At 40.7% G+C, this 18,208-nt stretch overlaps 1 protein-coding gene across 30 annotated transcripts in view; it reads left to right on the plus strand.

The window, feature by feature from the left end:
• Positions 1-18,208, plus strand: part of NELL1 (neural EGFL like 1) — a 1,048,536-nt gene that overhangs the window by 437,999 nt on the left and 592,329 nt on the right. Inside the window, exon 13 of one of the 30 annotated variants that reach the window (XM_086385586.1) lies at positions 4,086-4,162. The exons of the other annotated variants lie outside the window; for them this stretch is intronic. Coding sequence (XP_086241712.1) covers positions 4,086-4,147 — 62 coding nt within the window. The 3' untranslated portion in view covers positions 4,148-4,162. Of the gene's footprint in view, positions 1-4,085; positions 4,163-18,208 lie in introns of those variants that run through there. 30 annotated transcript variants of the gene reach the window in all.

Consider the following 18,208-nt stretch of genomic DNA (forward strand, 5'->3'; position numbering starts at 1 on the left):
GGACATAGTTTTCTCTAAAGCAAAGTTCCCTTTTTCGTCCCCTGTAGAGGAGGTTGTGGAAACTGGCAGTCATGGGATTAGTTCTGCTTCCCCATTTGTACCCCCTTTCCATTTTGACTGGTCAAAGTCTGAGATGTTCATGGGGCCATGTTTCACTAGTAAATCTATTCTCTGTTCTGGAAGGATGGGCTTCACTCCTTTGAAGTAACCACACACCCTCCCCACCCTCTAGCCTTAGGATCCACCAGAAAGAAAGTGATTTAGGCAGGACTTGGTTCAGGCCAGTCATTCTTCCGTTTTGCCTCTTGTAACTGGTTAGTCTATTATTTTCAAGGTAGTTTCTGGTATCTAGATCTACTTTGTCCGGTATGATAGCTATAAGCAGCATGTGGCTCTTGACAGTGAAACAGGAAGGAAGTCACAAACTTTAAAAGAGTTCCATAGCCTGAGGTCACTACATAAACTGATTACAACTAAATGGGTCTAATATGGCAGACAAGTCCGACTTCCACTAGACCTTGGGTCTCAGTATTTGTGACCTACTTCCTGAAAAATCTCTGCCCCTTCCCCATAGTGGTTGATATAATCCTTCCACTTATTAATCTATGAAGTTTGTTATTGTTGTTCAGTTGCTTGGTCATGTCTGACTCTTTGAAACCCCATGGACTGCAGCTTGGCAGGCTTCCCTGTCCATCACCAACTCCCGGAGTTTGCTCAAACTTATGTTCATTGAGTTGGTGATGCCATCCAATCATCTTGTCCTCTGTCATCCTGTTCTCCTCCAGCCTTCAATCTTTACCAGCATCAGAGTCTGTTTCAAAGAGTCAGCTCTTTGCATCAGGTGGCCAAATTGGAGCTTCAGCATCAGTCCTTCCAATGAATATTCAGGACTGATTTCCTTTAGGATGGACTGGTTGGATCTTCTTGCAGTCCAAGGGACTCTCAAGAGTTTTCTCTAACACCACAGTTCGAAAGTATCACTCTTTGGTACTCAGCCCTCTTTATGGTCCCACTCTCACATCTGTACATGACTACTAAAAAAACCATAGCTTTGACTATGTCCCTTCAGGAGGAACTAGGAGACCTGTGACTTTTGTTCTAATCGTGAACTGCTTGAGCCTGTTCTTTGGAAGTCTTGGAAAGCCTAGGAGATGAAAGGTTTTTTCAACAAATAAGGAATAGGGGGCCAGAGAAGAATTTTGTCCCCCAGAAGACCCATAGCATCTGTACTTGGTTTCAGTATGAGTGTAAAATACACAGCAGATTTTGATGAATGTGAAAAAAGTAAAATATCTCAATTTTTTATATTCATTACAATTTGGGGTGATATTTTGAAAATAGTTAAATAAAAATTTATTACAATTAATTTCACCTTGTACACTTTTAAAAAAGTAGTTACCAAAATAATTAAAACTATGTAAGTGACTAAGATTTGAGGCTTACTATATTTCCTTTCAATGATGCTGGTCTAGGAATATGAGGATTATAGGACATTGTCTTCAGTTATATATAAATCTATGCATTGGATCCCTTTTGGCTAATGCTCTTTCCCTACTTTACAAACTAACTAAAAATGAAAGAATGTAGAAAGAATGAACTGTAGGCCACTCATCCCTAAGAAGTATGAGGAACTATATTCCTACATCAGCAGATGGACTGAAGTTCCGTTCTGGCCATAAACATTGGTGGAGTTAGCACAGACCCTACAAGTTAAAGGGCACAGCTTACAGCAAGACTGCTTTCCTTTCATGGCCATCCTTAGGTTCAATAATTCACTAGAATAAGTCAAAGAAGCCAGGAAAGTTCTGTGTTTATAACTACAGTGTATAAAGGATAAAAATCAGGAACAGCTTAATGAAAAGAAGTACAGGGTGCAGTCTAGGAGCATCCTAAATACAGAGCTTCCATGTCCCAATGGAGTCGGGATGTGTTACCTTCCTGGCACATCAGTGTGTTTACCAACCAGGAAGGCCTGTGAGCTTTGTTGTACAGAGTTTTTATTGAGATTTTGTTATGTAAATATGATTAATTGAATCATTGGCTACGTAACTGAAGTCAGTTTCCAGCCCTACTCCTCTCCCTGGAGGTCATATGGCTCAGCATTTCAACCCTCTGATAACATGGTTGGGCTTTCTGGTGACTAGCCCCCATCCTGAGGTTATCAAGGGGCCCACCAGGAGTCATCCCATTAGCATAAACTCAGGTGTGATATGGAACCTCAGGAATAACAAAAACACTTCTATTATTTAGGGAATTCTAAGAGTTTTAAAAGCCCGGTGCCCAGAATCTGGCACAAAGACCAGATAAATTCTTTATTACAACAGACTGAAAAGTCCAGGGTGGGAAGAACAAATAGACCAATTCATCACTTAACTGGTGTTTATTGAGCTGCCAGGAATAGTTCTAGAAACTTGAAATATATTGTGAACATCAAATATCCCTGCTCTGTTGGAACTTATATTCTAGCAGGGGCAGACAGACAATAAACAAAAACCCAACAAACCTACTATAAAAACTAGAGCCAATATTAGAAGATGATGCCCTGGGTAAAAGCAGAACAGGGATCAGCAGTGCTGGTGTGGTTGGTATGGCAGTGATAGGTCATGACTTATATGGTGTTCAAAGTAGGTCTTGTTAGAGGCTGACAATGAAGCAGAGACTTGAAGGAGGTGAGGGAGTTAGCCCAACATAAATCTTAAAGAAGTATGTTCCAAGCCAAGGGAATAGCCAGTGCAAAGACCCAAAGGCAGAAATGTCTGGATGGGTTAGGAAACCATCAGAAGGCCAGTATGAACAGAACAAGAAGAGAAAATTAAGATGAAAGAAGCGGAGAAAAATAGAGGGAGCAAGGGACCAGATTACTCCCTGGGGGGCCTAGTAGACCATTGATGGAGACGTTGAATTTTATTCTGTTTGAAGTCTTCCACTGGAGAATTTTGAGTAGAGGAGTAACATGGCATGGCTCCTTTTGAAACATACTTAGGCTGCTATGTAAAAATTGACTATAGCAAGCAAGAATAGAAGAGAGACCTGTTTGGAGACAGTTGTCATTCTCTAGGAAGGAGATGATGGTTGTTCAGAATAGGGTGAGAGCAGAGGAGGTGGTGGAGAGAGCAGAGGAGGTGGTGGAGGGAGCAGAGGAGGTGGTGGAGAGAGCAGAGGAGGTGGTGAGTTCTGGGTATGTCTTGAAGGTAGAATTAATAGCATTTCCTCAAGTTGGAGAGTGAGGGATTGAGTGGTCCAAGGTGAGACCTGGCCCTGGATACCTTCTAGGTTGTGGTAAGGAGTTTAGGTTTTATCCCAACTGCAGTGAGAAGTCACTCAAGAGCATAAGCAGAGGAGTTCTGTGATTACATTAGTATTTTACAGACATCACTCTGAAAGGTTTTTATAGGAAGGGTAGGAAAGGGAGAAAGAGTAGAGGATGCTGGGGGCTGGGGAGGTGTTTTAACTCCTTGTAAATGTTAAGTGTTCATACCATGGAATTCCTAACCCACTTCATATTAAGCAAATTAAAATGCACCCACATCATCTCTTAAATAACAATTTTTATGTAATAATTTTAAAGGAATTTATTAGTTTTTCTTTTGAAATTTTTGACCTTTGTCCTGGGTTACACATTTAATCCATGAATAACTTTAACTTCTCAACAGCCATTATGCAAACCTAGAATAAGTGAGAAAAATCTCACCTACAAGTTATTATCAGATGTGAAGATATTTCTGCAAATGTGGATTTTAATAATTTGTAAAATTTACATAATGGTATGTTTTGCAGACAAATTAACAGTTATTCATATGGATTGTGTAGTTTCCTCTTTGTATTTTTGAGCACATACTCCCCCCCTCCCACTGCCCTGACATCTTAAAGATTTTTATAGGCTCCTAAAAAAGCTTATAGGCTCAAAGCCTAATGGATTAAATGACCCTGGATAGCAGGAGGACAGTTAGGAAGCTGTTTCATCTGAGAGGCACGTTTTAAAAGGATTCAGTTCCCGCTGGCTTCATGATGTCAGGATTTTAGAGAAATTCAAGTATAGATGGTGTCCTTACTTTTGTTATGTAATTTCTACTTTTCTTTTTCAGAAGTCACCAGTCACCTTGGGTCTCTAGGACACACTGATCTTAGCTTTTCCAGAATCAATTGATGAGTTTGCTCCTTGATTCAATTTGCTTTAATGTGATCTGTTCATATCCCCAAGGAAGTGTTTTCTACCCTGATTCAGTGAGGATGTCTAGAGAATTATTAAGAGGCTTCAAAAAAAAAAAAAAAAAAAGTGCAAACCATTAATTTTGTTTTTACTACACTAGACAATAGATTTCTTTTTTATTTTCCTGGTAACCTGGTGTTGGATTGCATATATTCAAAGAGATGTCTAGTCCTATATGTATTAGATAGGGCTAGATATTAACTGTGGAGTAAATAATTCTAAGGGGACACTGCTCATTTTAACTCTAAATTTACTATCAGTTATTATAAAACAGGGCTAAAGGTTTTGCAATGAATCTGGGAAGAAGCAACTTTTCCCCATTCGACCAGATAAGTGCTTGGTGATTAAATGTTCTTTTATCCTTTGTGCTATGAAAGAAAGAGAGGATATCAGTTGAAAAAAATCAAGCAAGTAATCTTCAAGGATCATGTATTTTTCCCTTATTGTCAAAAATGCTCTAGTTGGGACTCTGTAAACATTTTTTTTTGCCTTCGCTTGGAAACTCATCCATTTCCGCCCTAGGTGTCCTTAATTGATGTATAATTTCGAGGATTACAGTCTTATCTGATTTGTAGCCTTTTCCTGAGTGGAACTTCTGAAAGTGAGAGTCGCTCAGTTGTGTCCAACTCTTTGTGACCCCATGGACTGCATAGCCCATGGAATTCTCCAGGCCAGAATACTGGAGTGGGTAGCCTTTCCTTTCTCCAGGGGATCTTCCCAACCCAGGAATCGAACTGGGGTCTCCTGCATTGCAGGCAGTTTCTTTACCAACTGAGCTATAAGGGAAGCCCAAGGAGAATTTCTAGTTCCCCTTTTAAATGAATATAGATAGTCAAATTTGATGGTTCTTTAGTTCTTATTTGCTCTGGAGCCTTGCTGGTAATGAAACAAAAGGCTTTTCAGGCTACATATGTGAATGACAAATGATGACATCTTTCCCCCCTTTTCCTTGCTTAGAGCTGCCAACCTCTGCATAAAGTTGTGATGCATCCTTGTTCTCTCAGGGTACCAGTTTCATCCTCTGATAAGGGAACCTTAACCGGCAGCCCTGGAATTGCATTCATCCTCTAATGATCTCACATTTTGTCTTGGCCGTGGACCATAGCAAGTGTTTTAACTCTCTGCTCTGACTGTATCAGTGCAGTTGGCAAAGGGATTATTTTTGCTTTTGTTTTTAATATTCCATGAAATAGTACAACATGGAATAGTGGGAAAAATATTGACTGTGGATTTACAGTTTTCAAACTGTAGCTTTTCCTCTGTCTGAGTACTATTTAAATTCTCTTAGTGTTTATCAGCTTACTGATCTGTAAGATATCAGGTGGTATCATTCAATCATTCAGTGTGTGTTTATTGAGAACCCCTATATGCCAAGCAGTGTTCTAAGCACTGAGTGTATAATACTGAATAAAAATAGTTCCTGCTCTCTCGGATCTTTTTGTTAAGGCTAGAATGAGATAAGACTAGGATGAGGCTATCTGACATGTTGTAATACCTAAGTATTTATGTTACTTCCTTGACTCCCTTCCTTCAGAGTAAGAGATTAGATTAGTGAAAGTATGTTTAATTTTTTTATTGCTTAATTTCTGTTGGTTTGTTTTGGAATATGAAAGAGGAATTCATGGTGAAGTCACACTTTTTGAACTTGAGAGTCCCTAACAAGTAAGTACAATGATATCACATGATCAAGGGAGATTTCTATACAGCACATTAAGTCAGATATCCTAGATTCTGACTGCTTGTGAGATTTGGAAACTTCTAAATTTGCAGACTTAATATTTTCTGAATGTCTTGCATTCTAAAGTAGTGTTCTTTCTCCCTGGCCTAGCCTGGGATCAAGCACTCTGTCTCGAATGGGAGGGAGTAAGGCCTGTTCTGCTAAGGCCTTCCATATGTTGGGAGCAAGACAGTTGTCATTAGTCAGAGGAATACCTTAAAGAAGGTCCCTGATCAAGGAAGAAACTGACAAGTTTTACAGAGGGGAGGTTTGCTCTTTGTTGAGGAAAAGTGCATTCACGAAGAAGTCTGGAAACAAACTAGAAGCAAATGCCAAGTGCTAGAAAGGAGCATTGGCTTGGCATATACCACAAATAAGACACATTTCTGAAACTACATCATCATATTCTTTTCATCCCAGATTTGACACTTTCCTTGTTTTCAGTTAGTCCTTCCATAAAGGGTGATGTGTTCTTTCTGGTGTCGGGTGGACTTTGGGTGTATGCCAGACCCTTCAACAGGATGAGTGCAAGTTCCTTTGTAGGAAAGGCTCTGCTCTACAGGACAGAATAATGACATGAATGGTGGCTGACCTTTCTGGAGTGCCTACCATGGGCTGTGTTCTGTTCTATACCTCTTACATGTATTACCTCATTTAATCCTATAATCAATATTCTTCCCATTTTAGACATAGACATTGAGAGCTTGAGTTATTTGCCCAAGTCCACTGAGTTAATAAAGTCAGCATTTAAAGCAGGACATTCTGAATTAGTGAAGGACAGGGGAGCCTGGCACACTGTAGTCCATGATGTTACGAAGAGTCAGACCTGACTTAGCAATTAACAAGTTCTGAGTCCAGAGTTCACACTTTTCTACTTAGTTCCATAAGCAGAGGATAACTCTACATGGATTAGAATCACTGACAGACCTAGAGTACATCTGAAATTGAACCATCACTCTCTCTGGGGCTTCCTTTCCTTTCCTCTTCTCTCCACTTTTCAAAACACACACACAGACACACAGAAACACATGTGTTCAAACATGCACATTTTCAAGAGTTTCAATTCTATATCAACTCAGGATAAATGGATAGTGCAGGTGAGTAGGGGCTGCTGAGAGTACAGTCAGTATCTCAGCTTTGAGGAGTCGAAAGAAGAAAAAAGAAAAGCCCTATGAACTGGTCAATTTGCTACTGACCAACAAATTCAGGAGTCCAGATGCTTGCCACAGTGTGTGGTCTGATTTGAGGTAATTCGAACAGATCAGTCTTGGGGCTGGCTGGATGGGGCAGGACTGCCTTTAGAATACAAGTTTGCCTGGATGAAAATCCCCAGGGTCTCTTGATGTGCTTGCTGCTGCTGCTACTGCTGCTAAGGCGCTTTAGTCGTGTCCGACTCTGTGCGACCCCATAGACGGCAGCCCACCAGGCTCCACCATTCCTGGGATTCTCCAGGCAAGAACACTGGAGTGGGTTGCCATTTCCTTCTCCAATGCATGAAAGTGGAAAGTGAAAGGGAAGTCTCTCAGTCGCGACCCCATGGACTGTAGCCCACCAGGCTCCTCCATCCATGGCATTTTCCAGGCAAGAGTACTGGAGTGGGTTGCCATTGCCTTCTCCACTTGATGTGCTTAATGTTTATTAAATAACTAAGGTTTTGGGCGCCTAGTGTGCTTCTGAACTAAGGTGATGGCAGCATGAATGGATAAGCTCTAAACATCCTTGGTGAACAGGCAATCCTTGGAAACTTAGGAGACCTAAAGCCTACAGAACAGAGCCAGACTGTCTTTCTTTCGAAATTTTCAATCTTGTGGAAGCACTTCATTTGGCTTTTACAGTCTGGAGTTTGAAAGTGGTGAATTTCCCTGTCCACTTGGCAAGAACAGAAGGCCTTAGAATGTGGAAACAGATGTGTTTGTTTTTTAAGCCCTCAGGATGGCTCCTTGCCTGGAAAATTACACAGCCTACCTTCCATTTATTTGATGAGGGTTTCTAGAAGTTGTCAACATTCTTTAAATATCTCAAGAAGGGCCTCTTTGGAGTGTTACTGCTGGCTCTTGGCTTAATAATGTTACTCTGGGAAAGGGGGGTTGGGAGAGGAATTAAAGTGCAGAGGAAAACTTGTACATTTAGTCCATCAAGTCCCAACCTTTTGTGAAGTTGTGTAACCTGATATTTAATTAGATCTGTTCTTCCACACAGAGGGTTGTGGGGCATACACTTATTAAACTTGTAAAGATTAAATTGATTTTTGGTTTGCAGTGTTTTTTGGAGGATTTTTGCATTTTTTATTGCCATGATTCTTATGCTGGAGGCTGGAAATTACTAATTAAGGATCCGAGGAATATATTGGAAAACTACCAACTGTGGAGGCAACTCCACAACTTGCCTGCTTACTGTTGGTGTGACCCTGTTTGGGAAAGTTATTTAACCTCTCAGCTTTTTTCAGGTCACTGTAAGCTTCAAAGAAGAAGTATGAGGGCACAGTGCCTGACACAGAGTTAGGTACTCTTTGTATATTCACTTTATTTCTTCCCTTGTCACAGATACATAAGTATTCATAGATAAGTATGGTGCTGTCAGGGATTCCCTGGTGGCTCGGATGATAAAGAATCTGCCTGCAATGCCGGAGACCCAGATTCAATCCCTGGGTCAGGAAGATCCCTGGAGGAGGGAGTGGTGACCCACTCTAGTATTCTTGGGCTTCATAGGTTGTGCTAGTGGTAAAGAACCCGCCTGGCAATGCAAGGGATGTGAGTTTGATCCTTGGGTTGGGAAGATCCCCTGGAGTAGGAAATGCAGCCCACTCCAGTATTCTTGCCTGGAGAATCCCATGGACAGAGAAGCCTGTGGGCTACGGTCCAGGAAGCCGCAAGAAGTCAGACACGACTGAGAACTAACCCTTCTGCACTTCCGCATGGTGCTGTCAGAGATGATGTGGTCACTTAAATCGAAGGGATGAAATCATTTTCCTTCCCTGAATGGTATGCTTGTTCATCTCACACCCCCAGTAGCTTACTCATCAGGTCGGTCCAAGACTGTTTTATTGAAATAGCCTGATGCCAGAGGAAACTGATCAGGATTCCAGGGTGGAGCCTTGTGGTAGATTCAGTGAGAATAAAACTGGAAGCTGGCTATATATGAATATCTACAAATAGCCTTTCTACTCTGAGGCTTTCTTATTTAAGAGAGAGGGAGGGAAACAGCGAGATCTATTCTCTAGCACAGGAAACTACATTCAGTATCTTATAATAAGCTATTAAAATGGAAAAGAATATAAAAACAAATCACTTTTCTGTACACCAGAAACTAACACATTATAAATCAACTATACTGTAATAAAATAGATTTGAAAAAAAATTTTCAGGAGTTAAGAAGGTTTTGCAATTGATAAGACTGGTGGTTGAGGGTCCTGATTTGAGCTTTCAATTAGAATTCTTTCTTTTCTTGGTGTTGGGAGGTCAGGTTCTCAAGGCTGCAGTTAGAGGCAAAAGAATTAGAAAACCAGACAATGAGGCCGATCCAAGAGTAGTGAGTCTATTACTGCTGTTTCAGGGGCTCCATGAGGGACCTGCTATTAAAATGGAACAACCCAGACATTTTCCTACTTTGCATAAAAGTACATTAGTACACAGAATGTGTTTGTTTGAAAGATATGCTTTCATGCTTTTTCTTAACTTTGGCATCTGCTGCTGCTTATCTCATGTAGAGCATGGTATGTGCTGAACATCCCAGTTCAGCACAGTAGGATTGGAATATATAATATTGCCATCATCATGATGAGTTGCAAAGAGCCCCATGACACTGGAACTTGTGTCTGAAGAAATTTGAGAAGTCACTGTCCAAGATCTGAGCCTGAAGATGCCTTAGACAGTATCTCCAAGTAGGAGAGATTCTTAATCACATTGGCTTTTCCATTTGCCAGGTGGATAATATCTGGCAATTTTTCCCTCCCTCATTTTGACAACTGGACTCCCTACCTATCCTGCTTGCCTAGAAACTGACAAACATATCTGCCAGTGTAAAGACACCCAGTCCTCTAAGAGCTCACCTTGCTTCCGGCCCTCCTTTCAGGTTTGCCTTGGAATATCAGCATAGTTAAGAGGTTAAGAACATGGCTTTGAAATTAGTGTCTTGGTATTAAATCCTGCCCACTCATTCACTGTGTACTCAGCAAATTTTTAGCCTCAGTTTATCATTCACAAAATGTAAATAATATTCCCTACACAGTAATTTTATTGTGAAGATGAAGTAAATAAATTAATCAAGATATATGTGTTCTATAGGAAGGGGATTGAATTTGGTTTGAACATTGCTATAAACCTGATACCCATAGCAGATACTGAGCACACACATACATCTTAAATGTCTGTGTAGGGTTTCTTCTCTGTCTGATGGCTCAGTGTATCTCACAATGATCAGGTACTCATCATGCTGCCCAATTGGTAGAAGTTCATGAGAAGCAAAGGAAATGGGGAGCCATGCTCCTCTCATTATCAGGGGAATAGGGATATCTTCTCATATATGCAGAAGAGAATGAATTTAAACTAACCATGAAGGTATCTTTATGAAAGCTTAGTCTATTAAGGTGTTTATCTTGGTATTATTAATAGAAGCCATCAGTGTCTCTAATGTAACAGGTGAACTTCTAGAGAGCTGATGCAGCTAATAGCCAGATGTCATACAACAGTCAAGTAAATAAATGTGAAAATTATTAAACGCAAGTGTAATGGCCTGGAATAGAAACACTGAGTGCTTGTAAATTACTCCATTGTTATTTGAAGGAAAGAACAATACAAGTTGAAATATTGAAACTTCGTATGTCACCGTTGTCTCACTATTATTGTCCTGCAGAGAGTGATCTCTGAATTTTATTTATAATTTTCAGCTAAGTTGTTTTTTTTTTTTCCCCTTGCAGAACTGCAGAACTCTGACTTGGATTCTATTTTCATTTTAAGCATCAATAGTTCATTTTATCCGAGCTTTCTCTGCCCTGAAAGTTCTTGGTGTTTTCTGTGAGGAATATAGCACAGTAACAATTCTTTATACAGATGGGGGATATAAAAAATGACAGACTAAAGATAGGTGGTTAAGTTGTAACAAAACGCGGCACATAAAGCTTGGCGAAGATTTATATAGGGAAGCAGAACTATGGTTCATGCCAGAGAAATCAGTAAAGGGAAGCTGCAAAAGGGAAGAGCGCATGCTTCGAAGCTGTAATCAGATGTAACTGCCTCAGGCAACATCAGTAAGGAATAACATGCCCTAATTTTGTCTTCTCAGAAGCAAAACGTTTCTTTTTCAGTTGATTATTCAGAATATGTGCCATTCACCATACGTGTATGTCTTTAGTCAGCAATGTGGCTGTGCCCCACATTTCATTAATGTGTATTCTACTTCCTATTCAGGTACACAGCATCCAAAAGTATGCCTCTGACCTTTTCATCTCACTTGCTCTTTCTTCATCTCATAATTTATCTCATCAAAGCTCCTTGAACCTTTTCTTCTTGGGCAATCTCTCTCCCTCTTTCTCTCTGCTGTTGATTTGTAAGCTTCTCTTTTATAGAAGATGACTTGGAGCCAACTCTTTCCACACCTGGAAGTTATACTGAAAGATTGTCTGGTCTCATCACCTGGGAAGCAGATAACAAATCTTAATCAGTGATAGCATTTTTCAGATAATCTTTGATAATCATCTTGGGCACCTTTGAATAGATTACTTAGAAGTGATATGGATGCCTATGCTTGGGGCTAGTGCACTGGGACAACCCAGAGGGATGGTATGGGGAGGGAGGAGGGAGGAGGGTTCAGGATGGGGAACACATGTATACCTGTGGCGGATTCATTTTGATATTTGGCAAAACTAATACAATTATGTAAAGTTTAAAAATAAAATAAAATTTAAAAAAAAAAAAAAAGAGGGTGCAATTTCCATGATGGCTTGAGTCTGTTTCCTGAATGGAAGAAAAAGTACACATATAAACCAATGTTTAATCTTTTGCAGTCTGAAAATTTTGGGAATTTGCAGTTGAATATAGATGGATATCAGTAGGTGCATTTTATCTAATGAATGAGTTGATGATTTTCAAATTGATTTCTTGTGTAGAAGCCACCTTCTCAGATGCAAGTCCTAGTGGATGGGATGAGAACTTTGATGCATAAAACAGATGCATGGCATTTCAACTGTGTGCTCTCCAGGGCTACTTGGTGGCTTCTGAAGGTAATACACTAGCTTATAGAAGCAAATGTTGTGAGCAAGCATAGCCAGGGAAGGTTTCCTGGCGGATAGCTTTTCATCGGAGTTTTGAAGCCAATAAAGTGAAAGCAGCAAAAACAGTACAGTTTTATTACTTCACATTTTAGTAATATATTTAAAAAAATGTTTTTATAGGTAGGTTTAGTCCATTAATTCAAGTGGTATAAATAGAGAATACAAAAACATTTCCCATTATCTATTGGAAAAGGGACTTCTAGGTAAAACCCAATAAAACTTAAGCTGGAGACAAATGGGCAACTAACTCCTTCTAGTAGCTGTTGAGTATAAAGTAGTCAGGGATTAAAAAAGACACACCTTTAGTATATAGTTGCAAACTAGATCAAGCCTGGGAAAACCAGTCTTTAAGCCTTATTAGTCGAGGATGAGTTTTTGTGGTAAATAGAATCTCTAGGAGATCCAGGACTTCGCTGCCTCCAAATGTGGTCCAGCGTCAGTGGCATCAGCATCATCTGGGAGTTTAATAGAAATGCAGAACCTTAGACCCTCCAAGTCCTACTGAATCAGTTCTGCATATAACACGACTGTAGATTCTTTGTAGGCACTTTAACATTTGAGAAGCACTAAAAGCCTCTTGATGAAAGTGAAAGAGGAGAGTGAAAAAGTTGGCTTAAAGCTCAACATTCAGAAAATGAAGATCATCTGGTCCCATCACTTCATGGCAAATAGATGGGGAAACAGTGGAAACAGTGTCAGACTTTATTTTTTTGGGCTCCAAAATCACTGCAGATGGTGATTGCAGCCATGAAATTAAAAGACGCTTAACTCCTTGGAAGGAAAGTTATGACCAACCTAGATAGCATATTCAAAAGCAGAGACATTGCTTTGCCAACAAAGGTCTGTCAGTCAAGGCTATGGTTTTTCCAGGGGTCATGTATGGATGTAAAAGTTGGACTGTGAAGAAAGCTGAGCACCGAAGAATTGATGCTTTTGAATTGTGGTGTTGGAGAAGACTCTTGAGAGTCCCTTGGACTGCAAGGAGATCCATCCAGTCCATTCTGAAGGAGATCAGCCCTGGGATTTCTTTGGAAGGAATGATGCTAAAGCTGAAACTCCAGTACTTTGGCCACCTCATGTGAAGAGTTGACTCATTGGAAAAGACTCTGATGCTGGTAGGGATTGGGGGCAAGAGGAGAAAGGGATGACAGAGGATGAGATGGCTGGATGGCATCACTGACTCGATGGACGTGGGTCTGAGTGAACTCTGGGAGTTGATGATGGACAGGGAGGCCTGTTGTGCTGCAATTCATGGGGTCGCAAAGAGTTGGACACGACTGAGTGACTGAACTGAACTGAATGAAAAAAGCATAAATATTCCTGTGTGGGTAGCCTATTTTGATGCAGCTGTATCTCACTGACCACTGACTATCACCTGAATCAGAATCAATTGGATAGCATTTTTTGAATCAGTTCTAATGAGGTGGATGAAACTGGAACCTATTATACAGAGTGAAGTAAGCCAGAAACACCAATACGGTATACTAACACATATATATGGAATTTAGAAAGATGGTAATAATAACCCTGTGTATGAGACAGCAAAAGAGACACTGATGTATAGATCAGTCTTATGGACTCTGTGGGAGAGGGAGAGGGTGGGGAGATTTGGGAGAATGGCATTGAAACATGTATAATATCATGTATGAAACGAGTTGCCAGTCGAGGTTTGATGCACGGTACTGGATGCTTGGGGCTGGTGCACTGGGACAACCCAGAGGGAGGGTATGTGGAGGGAGGAGGGAGGAGGATTCAGGATGGGGAGCACAGGTATACCTGTGGCGGATTCATTTTGATGTTTGGCAAAACTAATACAATATTGTAAAGTTTAAAAATAAAATAAAATAAAAAAAAAACTATTAATGCAAGTCTGATAAATTAGAGGTTGGGAGTTGAGGTGTGGGGAGGCTGTAGAAATTTTGTGTAAGTTTCCACATTTCAAAAAGCTCCTCCAGACATTCTAGCAATCCAGGTTTGGAGGCTACTGACGTGTAAGACCAGAGCAGTGATTCTTTACCATGACTGCTCACTAGAATCCCTTGTAGTGTTTCAAAGAATGCAAGAGCCACTGATTTAATTAGTCTACAGTGGAGTTTACACATAAATGAGTATATCTCAATATAGCCTCATTGAGATAATAATTGGTTGTGGCTGTCCAGTTGCTCAGTTGTGTCTGACTCTCTGTGACCCCATGGACTGCAGCATGCCAGGCTTCCCTCCCCTTCACTAAGTCCCAGAGGTTGCTCAAACTCATGCAGCTCTGTTGCCCCCTTCAACACCTGTTCCTCAATCTTTCCCAGCGTCAGAGTCTTTTCCAATGAGTTGGTTCTTTGCATCAGATGGCCAAAGTATTGGAGCTTCAGCTTCAGCATCAGTCCTTTCAGTGACTGTTCAGGGTTGATTTCCTTTAGAATTGACAGGTTTGATCTCCTTGAAGTCCTAGGGACTCTCAAGAGTCTTCTTCAGCACCACAGTTCGAAAGCATCAATTCTTTGGCACTCAGCTTTCTTTATGGTCCAATTCTCACATCCATAGATGACTACTGGAAAAACCATAGCTTTGACTATATAGACCTTTATCAGCAAAGTGATGTCTCTGTTTTTTAATATGCTGTTTATGTTCCTTATAGCTTTTCTTCCAAGGAACAAGTGTCTTTTAATTTCATGGCTGCAGATATAATTTACATACCACAAAGTTCATCCATACATGAGTGTTTTTCAGAAGCTTTCTAGATAATTCCAACGTGCAGCCAAGCTTGAAAGTCCCTGGAAGAAAACTTGCAGGAGGTAATAACACTTCCCAGATGGAAGACATAAGAGATTTTGAATTTGGGCAGTGTCAGTAAGTGAAGGTAAGTGTAGACTGTATGAGGCAGTGATGTAGGGAGGAATTCAGAGAATTCTCTGAGGTTTAATTAACAGGATTTCATGATTAGTTTTCATGTGGTAGAAGAATAATTCAGGAGTCTAGGATTAGGTCAGTTTCCTTCGATGGACTTGGTGGATAGTGACATCTGTGAATTTTCCTATCTCCTTCCTATATGGGGCTCCTTTACATACAGAAATTAGGCAATGTGATGTATGAAACATTTAGACCTAGTATGACCAGATTCAACAAGTTACATTATTTACTGGATGGGAGACCCCTTCCAGGGCCCGAGCGTGGTCTTTCTTTAACACTCAGAAATGAATTGTCTGAAGAGACACAAATGCTGAGAAAGCAAGAGACTTTATTGGAAAGTGACACTGGAGTGGAGAGCATGAGAATAAGGGAACCCAGGGGAACTGCTGTGCCGTGTGACTCACAGTCTCAGGGTTCAGAGTGATGCCGTTTGCTTTCTGGGTTGTCTTTGACCACTCATCTTGTTTTGGCCCATGTTTGGTCTGACTCAGGGTCCTTCCTGGTACAAAATGTATCTCTCAGCCAAGATGGATTCCAGTGTGAGGCTTTCTGGGAGGTGGCAGGACACATTATGGACTGGTGTCTCCTCCCTCCTTTTGGGTCCTCTGGAGTTCTCCTGGTTAGTTTTTGGTGGCAGCTTCATGTTCCTTATCAGGACTTACTATTGTGAGACAACTCATGCAAGCAGTTATTACTGCACCTGGCCAAGGTGAGTTGTTTTGGTCAACAGTCACTGACTCAATGGACATGAGTTTGGGTGAACTCCAGGAGTTGGTGATGGACAGGGAGACCTGGCATGGTGCAGTTCATGGGATCACAAAGAGTCGGACACGACTGAGCAACTATCACTATCATACCAAAGAAATTCTTGAACACTTGGTCTTGATGCCTTTTAAAATGTAATTAATGATACCTTTTTTTCAATGTGTTCACTGTTACACAAAACTTTTCAAGTATCTCCCTATAGTGTGGGTTAAGACAAATAGTACATGTGTTGCTCCACTCCAAATACTCTTCATTTACACACGCTGTTTCATTATAATGGCATGAAGAGGAGGAAGTTTTATGTTTGAAGTAACCATGGGTGATCCATGCACAGATCAGTCTTTGCCAGGATCTTAGTTCTACAGTGTGGTTGACTTGCTTGACTCAGAGTCACAAGAATGTACACTTCCTGCAGTTTTCTCCTTATGTTTTTATTTTTCGATGATGGGTCATGTGGCACAGAATTTAGAATAAACACGATTATTGAGATTGGTAAGCAGAAAAATTTGGTCCTAGAACAAGACTCTATTACACTCTCTGATTATCTCTCTCTTGGGTTCTTATTGATTCTGGAAGAATTGCTATGAAGACATAAACAACTGACCTCTTAAACTGTTAACTAAAGATGACGAAGCAGTTTTTCCAGAGTCTAGAGGAAATTTTACTGACTCTAATGCTTATTGAGAAGGGAACGGCAAACTACTTCAGTATTCTTGCCTTGAGAACCCCATGAACAGTATGAAAAAGCAAAAAGATATGACACTAGAAGATGAGCCCCCCAGGTCCATAGGTGTCCAATATGCGATAGGGCAAGAGTGGAGAAATACCTCCAGAAAGAATGAAGAGGCTGGGCCAGAGTGGAAACAGTGCTCAGTTGTGGATATGTCTGGTGATAAAAATAAAATCTAATGCTGTAAAGAACAGTATTGCATAGGAAACTGGAATATTAAGTCCATGAATCAAGGTTAACTGGCCATGGTCAAGCAGGAGATGGCAAGAGTGAACATCGACATTTTAGGAATCCAAACTAAAATGGATGAGAATGGGCTAATCTACTTTAGATGACCGTTATATCTACTACTGAGGGCAAGAATCCCTTAGAAGGAATGCAGTAGCTCTCATAGTCAACAAAAGAGTTCACAATGCAGTACTTGGGTGCAATCTCAAAAATGACAGAATGATCTTAATTTGTTTCCAAGGCAAACCATTCAGTATCACAGTAATCCAAGTCTATGCCTCAACCACTAATGCTGAAGAAACTAAAGTCGAACAGTTCCGTGAAGACCTACAGGACCTTTTAGAACTAGCACCAAAAAATATGTCCGTTTCGTCATAGGCGATTGGAATGCAAAAGTAGGAAGTCAAGAGATACCTGGAGTAACAGGCAACTTTGGCCTTGGAGTACAAAATGAAGCAGTGCAAAGGGTAACAGCATTTTGCCAAGAGAACACACTGGTCACAGAAAAACCCTCTTCCAACAACACAAGAGACGACTCTACACCTGAACATCACCAGACGGTCAATACCGAAATCAGATTGATTATATTCTTTGCAGCCAAGGATGGAGAAGCTCTACATAGTCAGCAAAAACAAGACCAGGAACTGACTGTGGCTCAGATCATGAGCTCCTTATAACAAAATTCTGACTTAAATTGAAGACAGTAGGGAAAATCACTAGACCATTCAGATATGACCTAAATCAAATCCCGAATGATTACACAATGGGAGTAACAAATAGATTCAAGGCATTAGATTTGATAGAGTGCCTGAAGAACGGTGGATGGAGGTTTGTACCATTGTACAGGAGACAGTGACCCAAACTGTCCCAAACACAAGGAAATACAGGAAGACAAAATGATTGTCTGGGGAGGCTTTACAAATAGCTGGGAAAAGAAGAGAGGTGAAAGGCAAAGGAGAAAAGGAAATATATAAGCATCTGAATGCAGAGTTCCAAAGAATGGCAAGGAAAGATAAGAAAGCCTTCGTAAGTGAACAATGCAAGGAAATAGAGGAAAAGAATAGAATGGGAAAGACTAGAGATCTCTTCCAAGAAAATAGAGATATCAAGGAAATATTTCATGCAAGGATGGGCACAATAAAGGACAGAAATAGCAAATACCTAGCATAAGAAATGGAGAAGGCAATGGCACCCCACTCCAGTACTCTTGCCTGGAAAATCCCATGGACAGTGGAGCCTGGTAGGCTGCAGTCCACGGGGTTGCTAAGAGTCTGACATGACTGAACGACTTTACTTTCACTTTTGACTTTCCTGCATTGGAGAAGGAAATGGCAACCCACTCCAGTGTTCTTGCCTGGAGAATCCCAGGAATGGGGGAGCCTGGTGGGC

Source organism: Bos grunniens, chromosome 29 (genome assembly GCF_055505025.1).
Source record: "Bos grunniens cultivar Pamir isolate PY7600 chromosome 29, Bosgru_T2T1.0, whole genome shotgun sequence".
In the NCBI taxonomy this organism is placed as follows: Eukaryota; Metazoa; Chordata; class Mammalia; order Artiodactyla; family Bovidae; genus Bos; species Bos grunniens.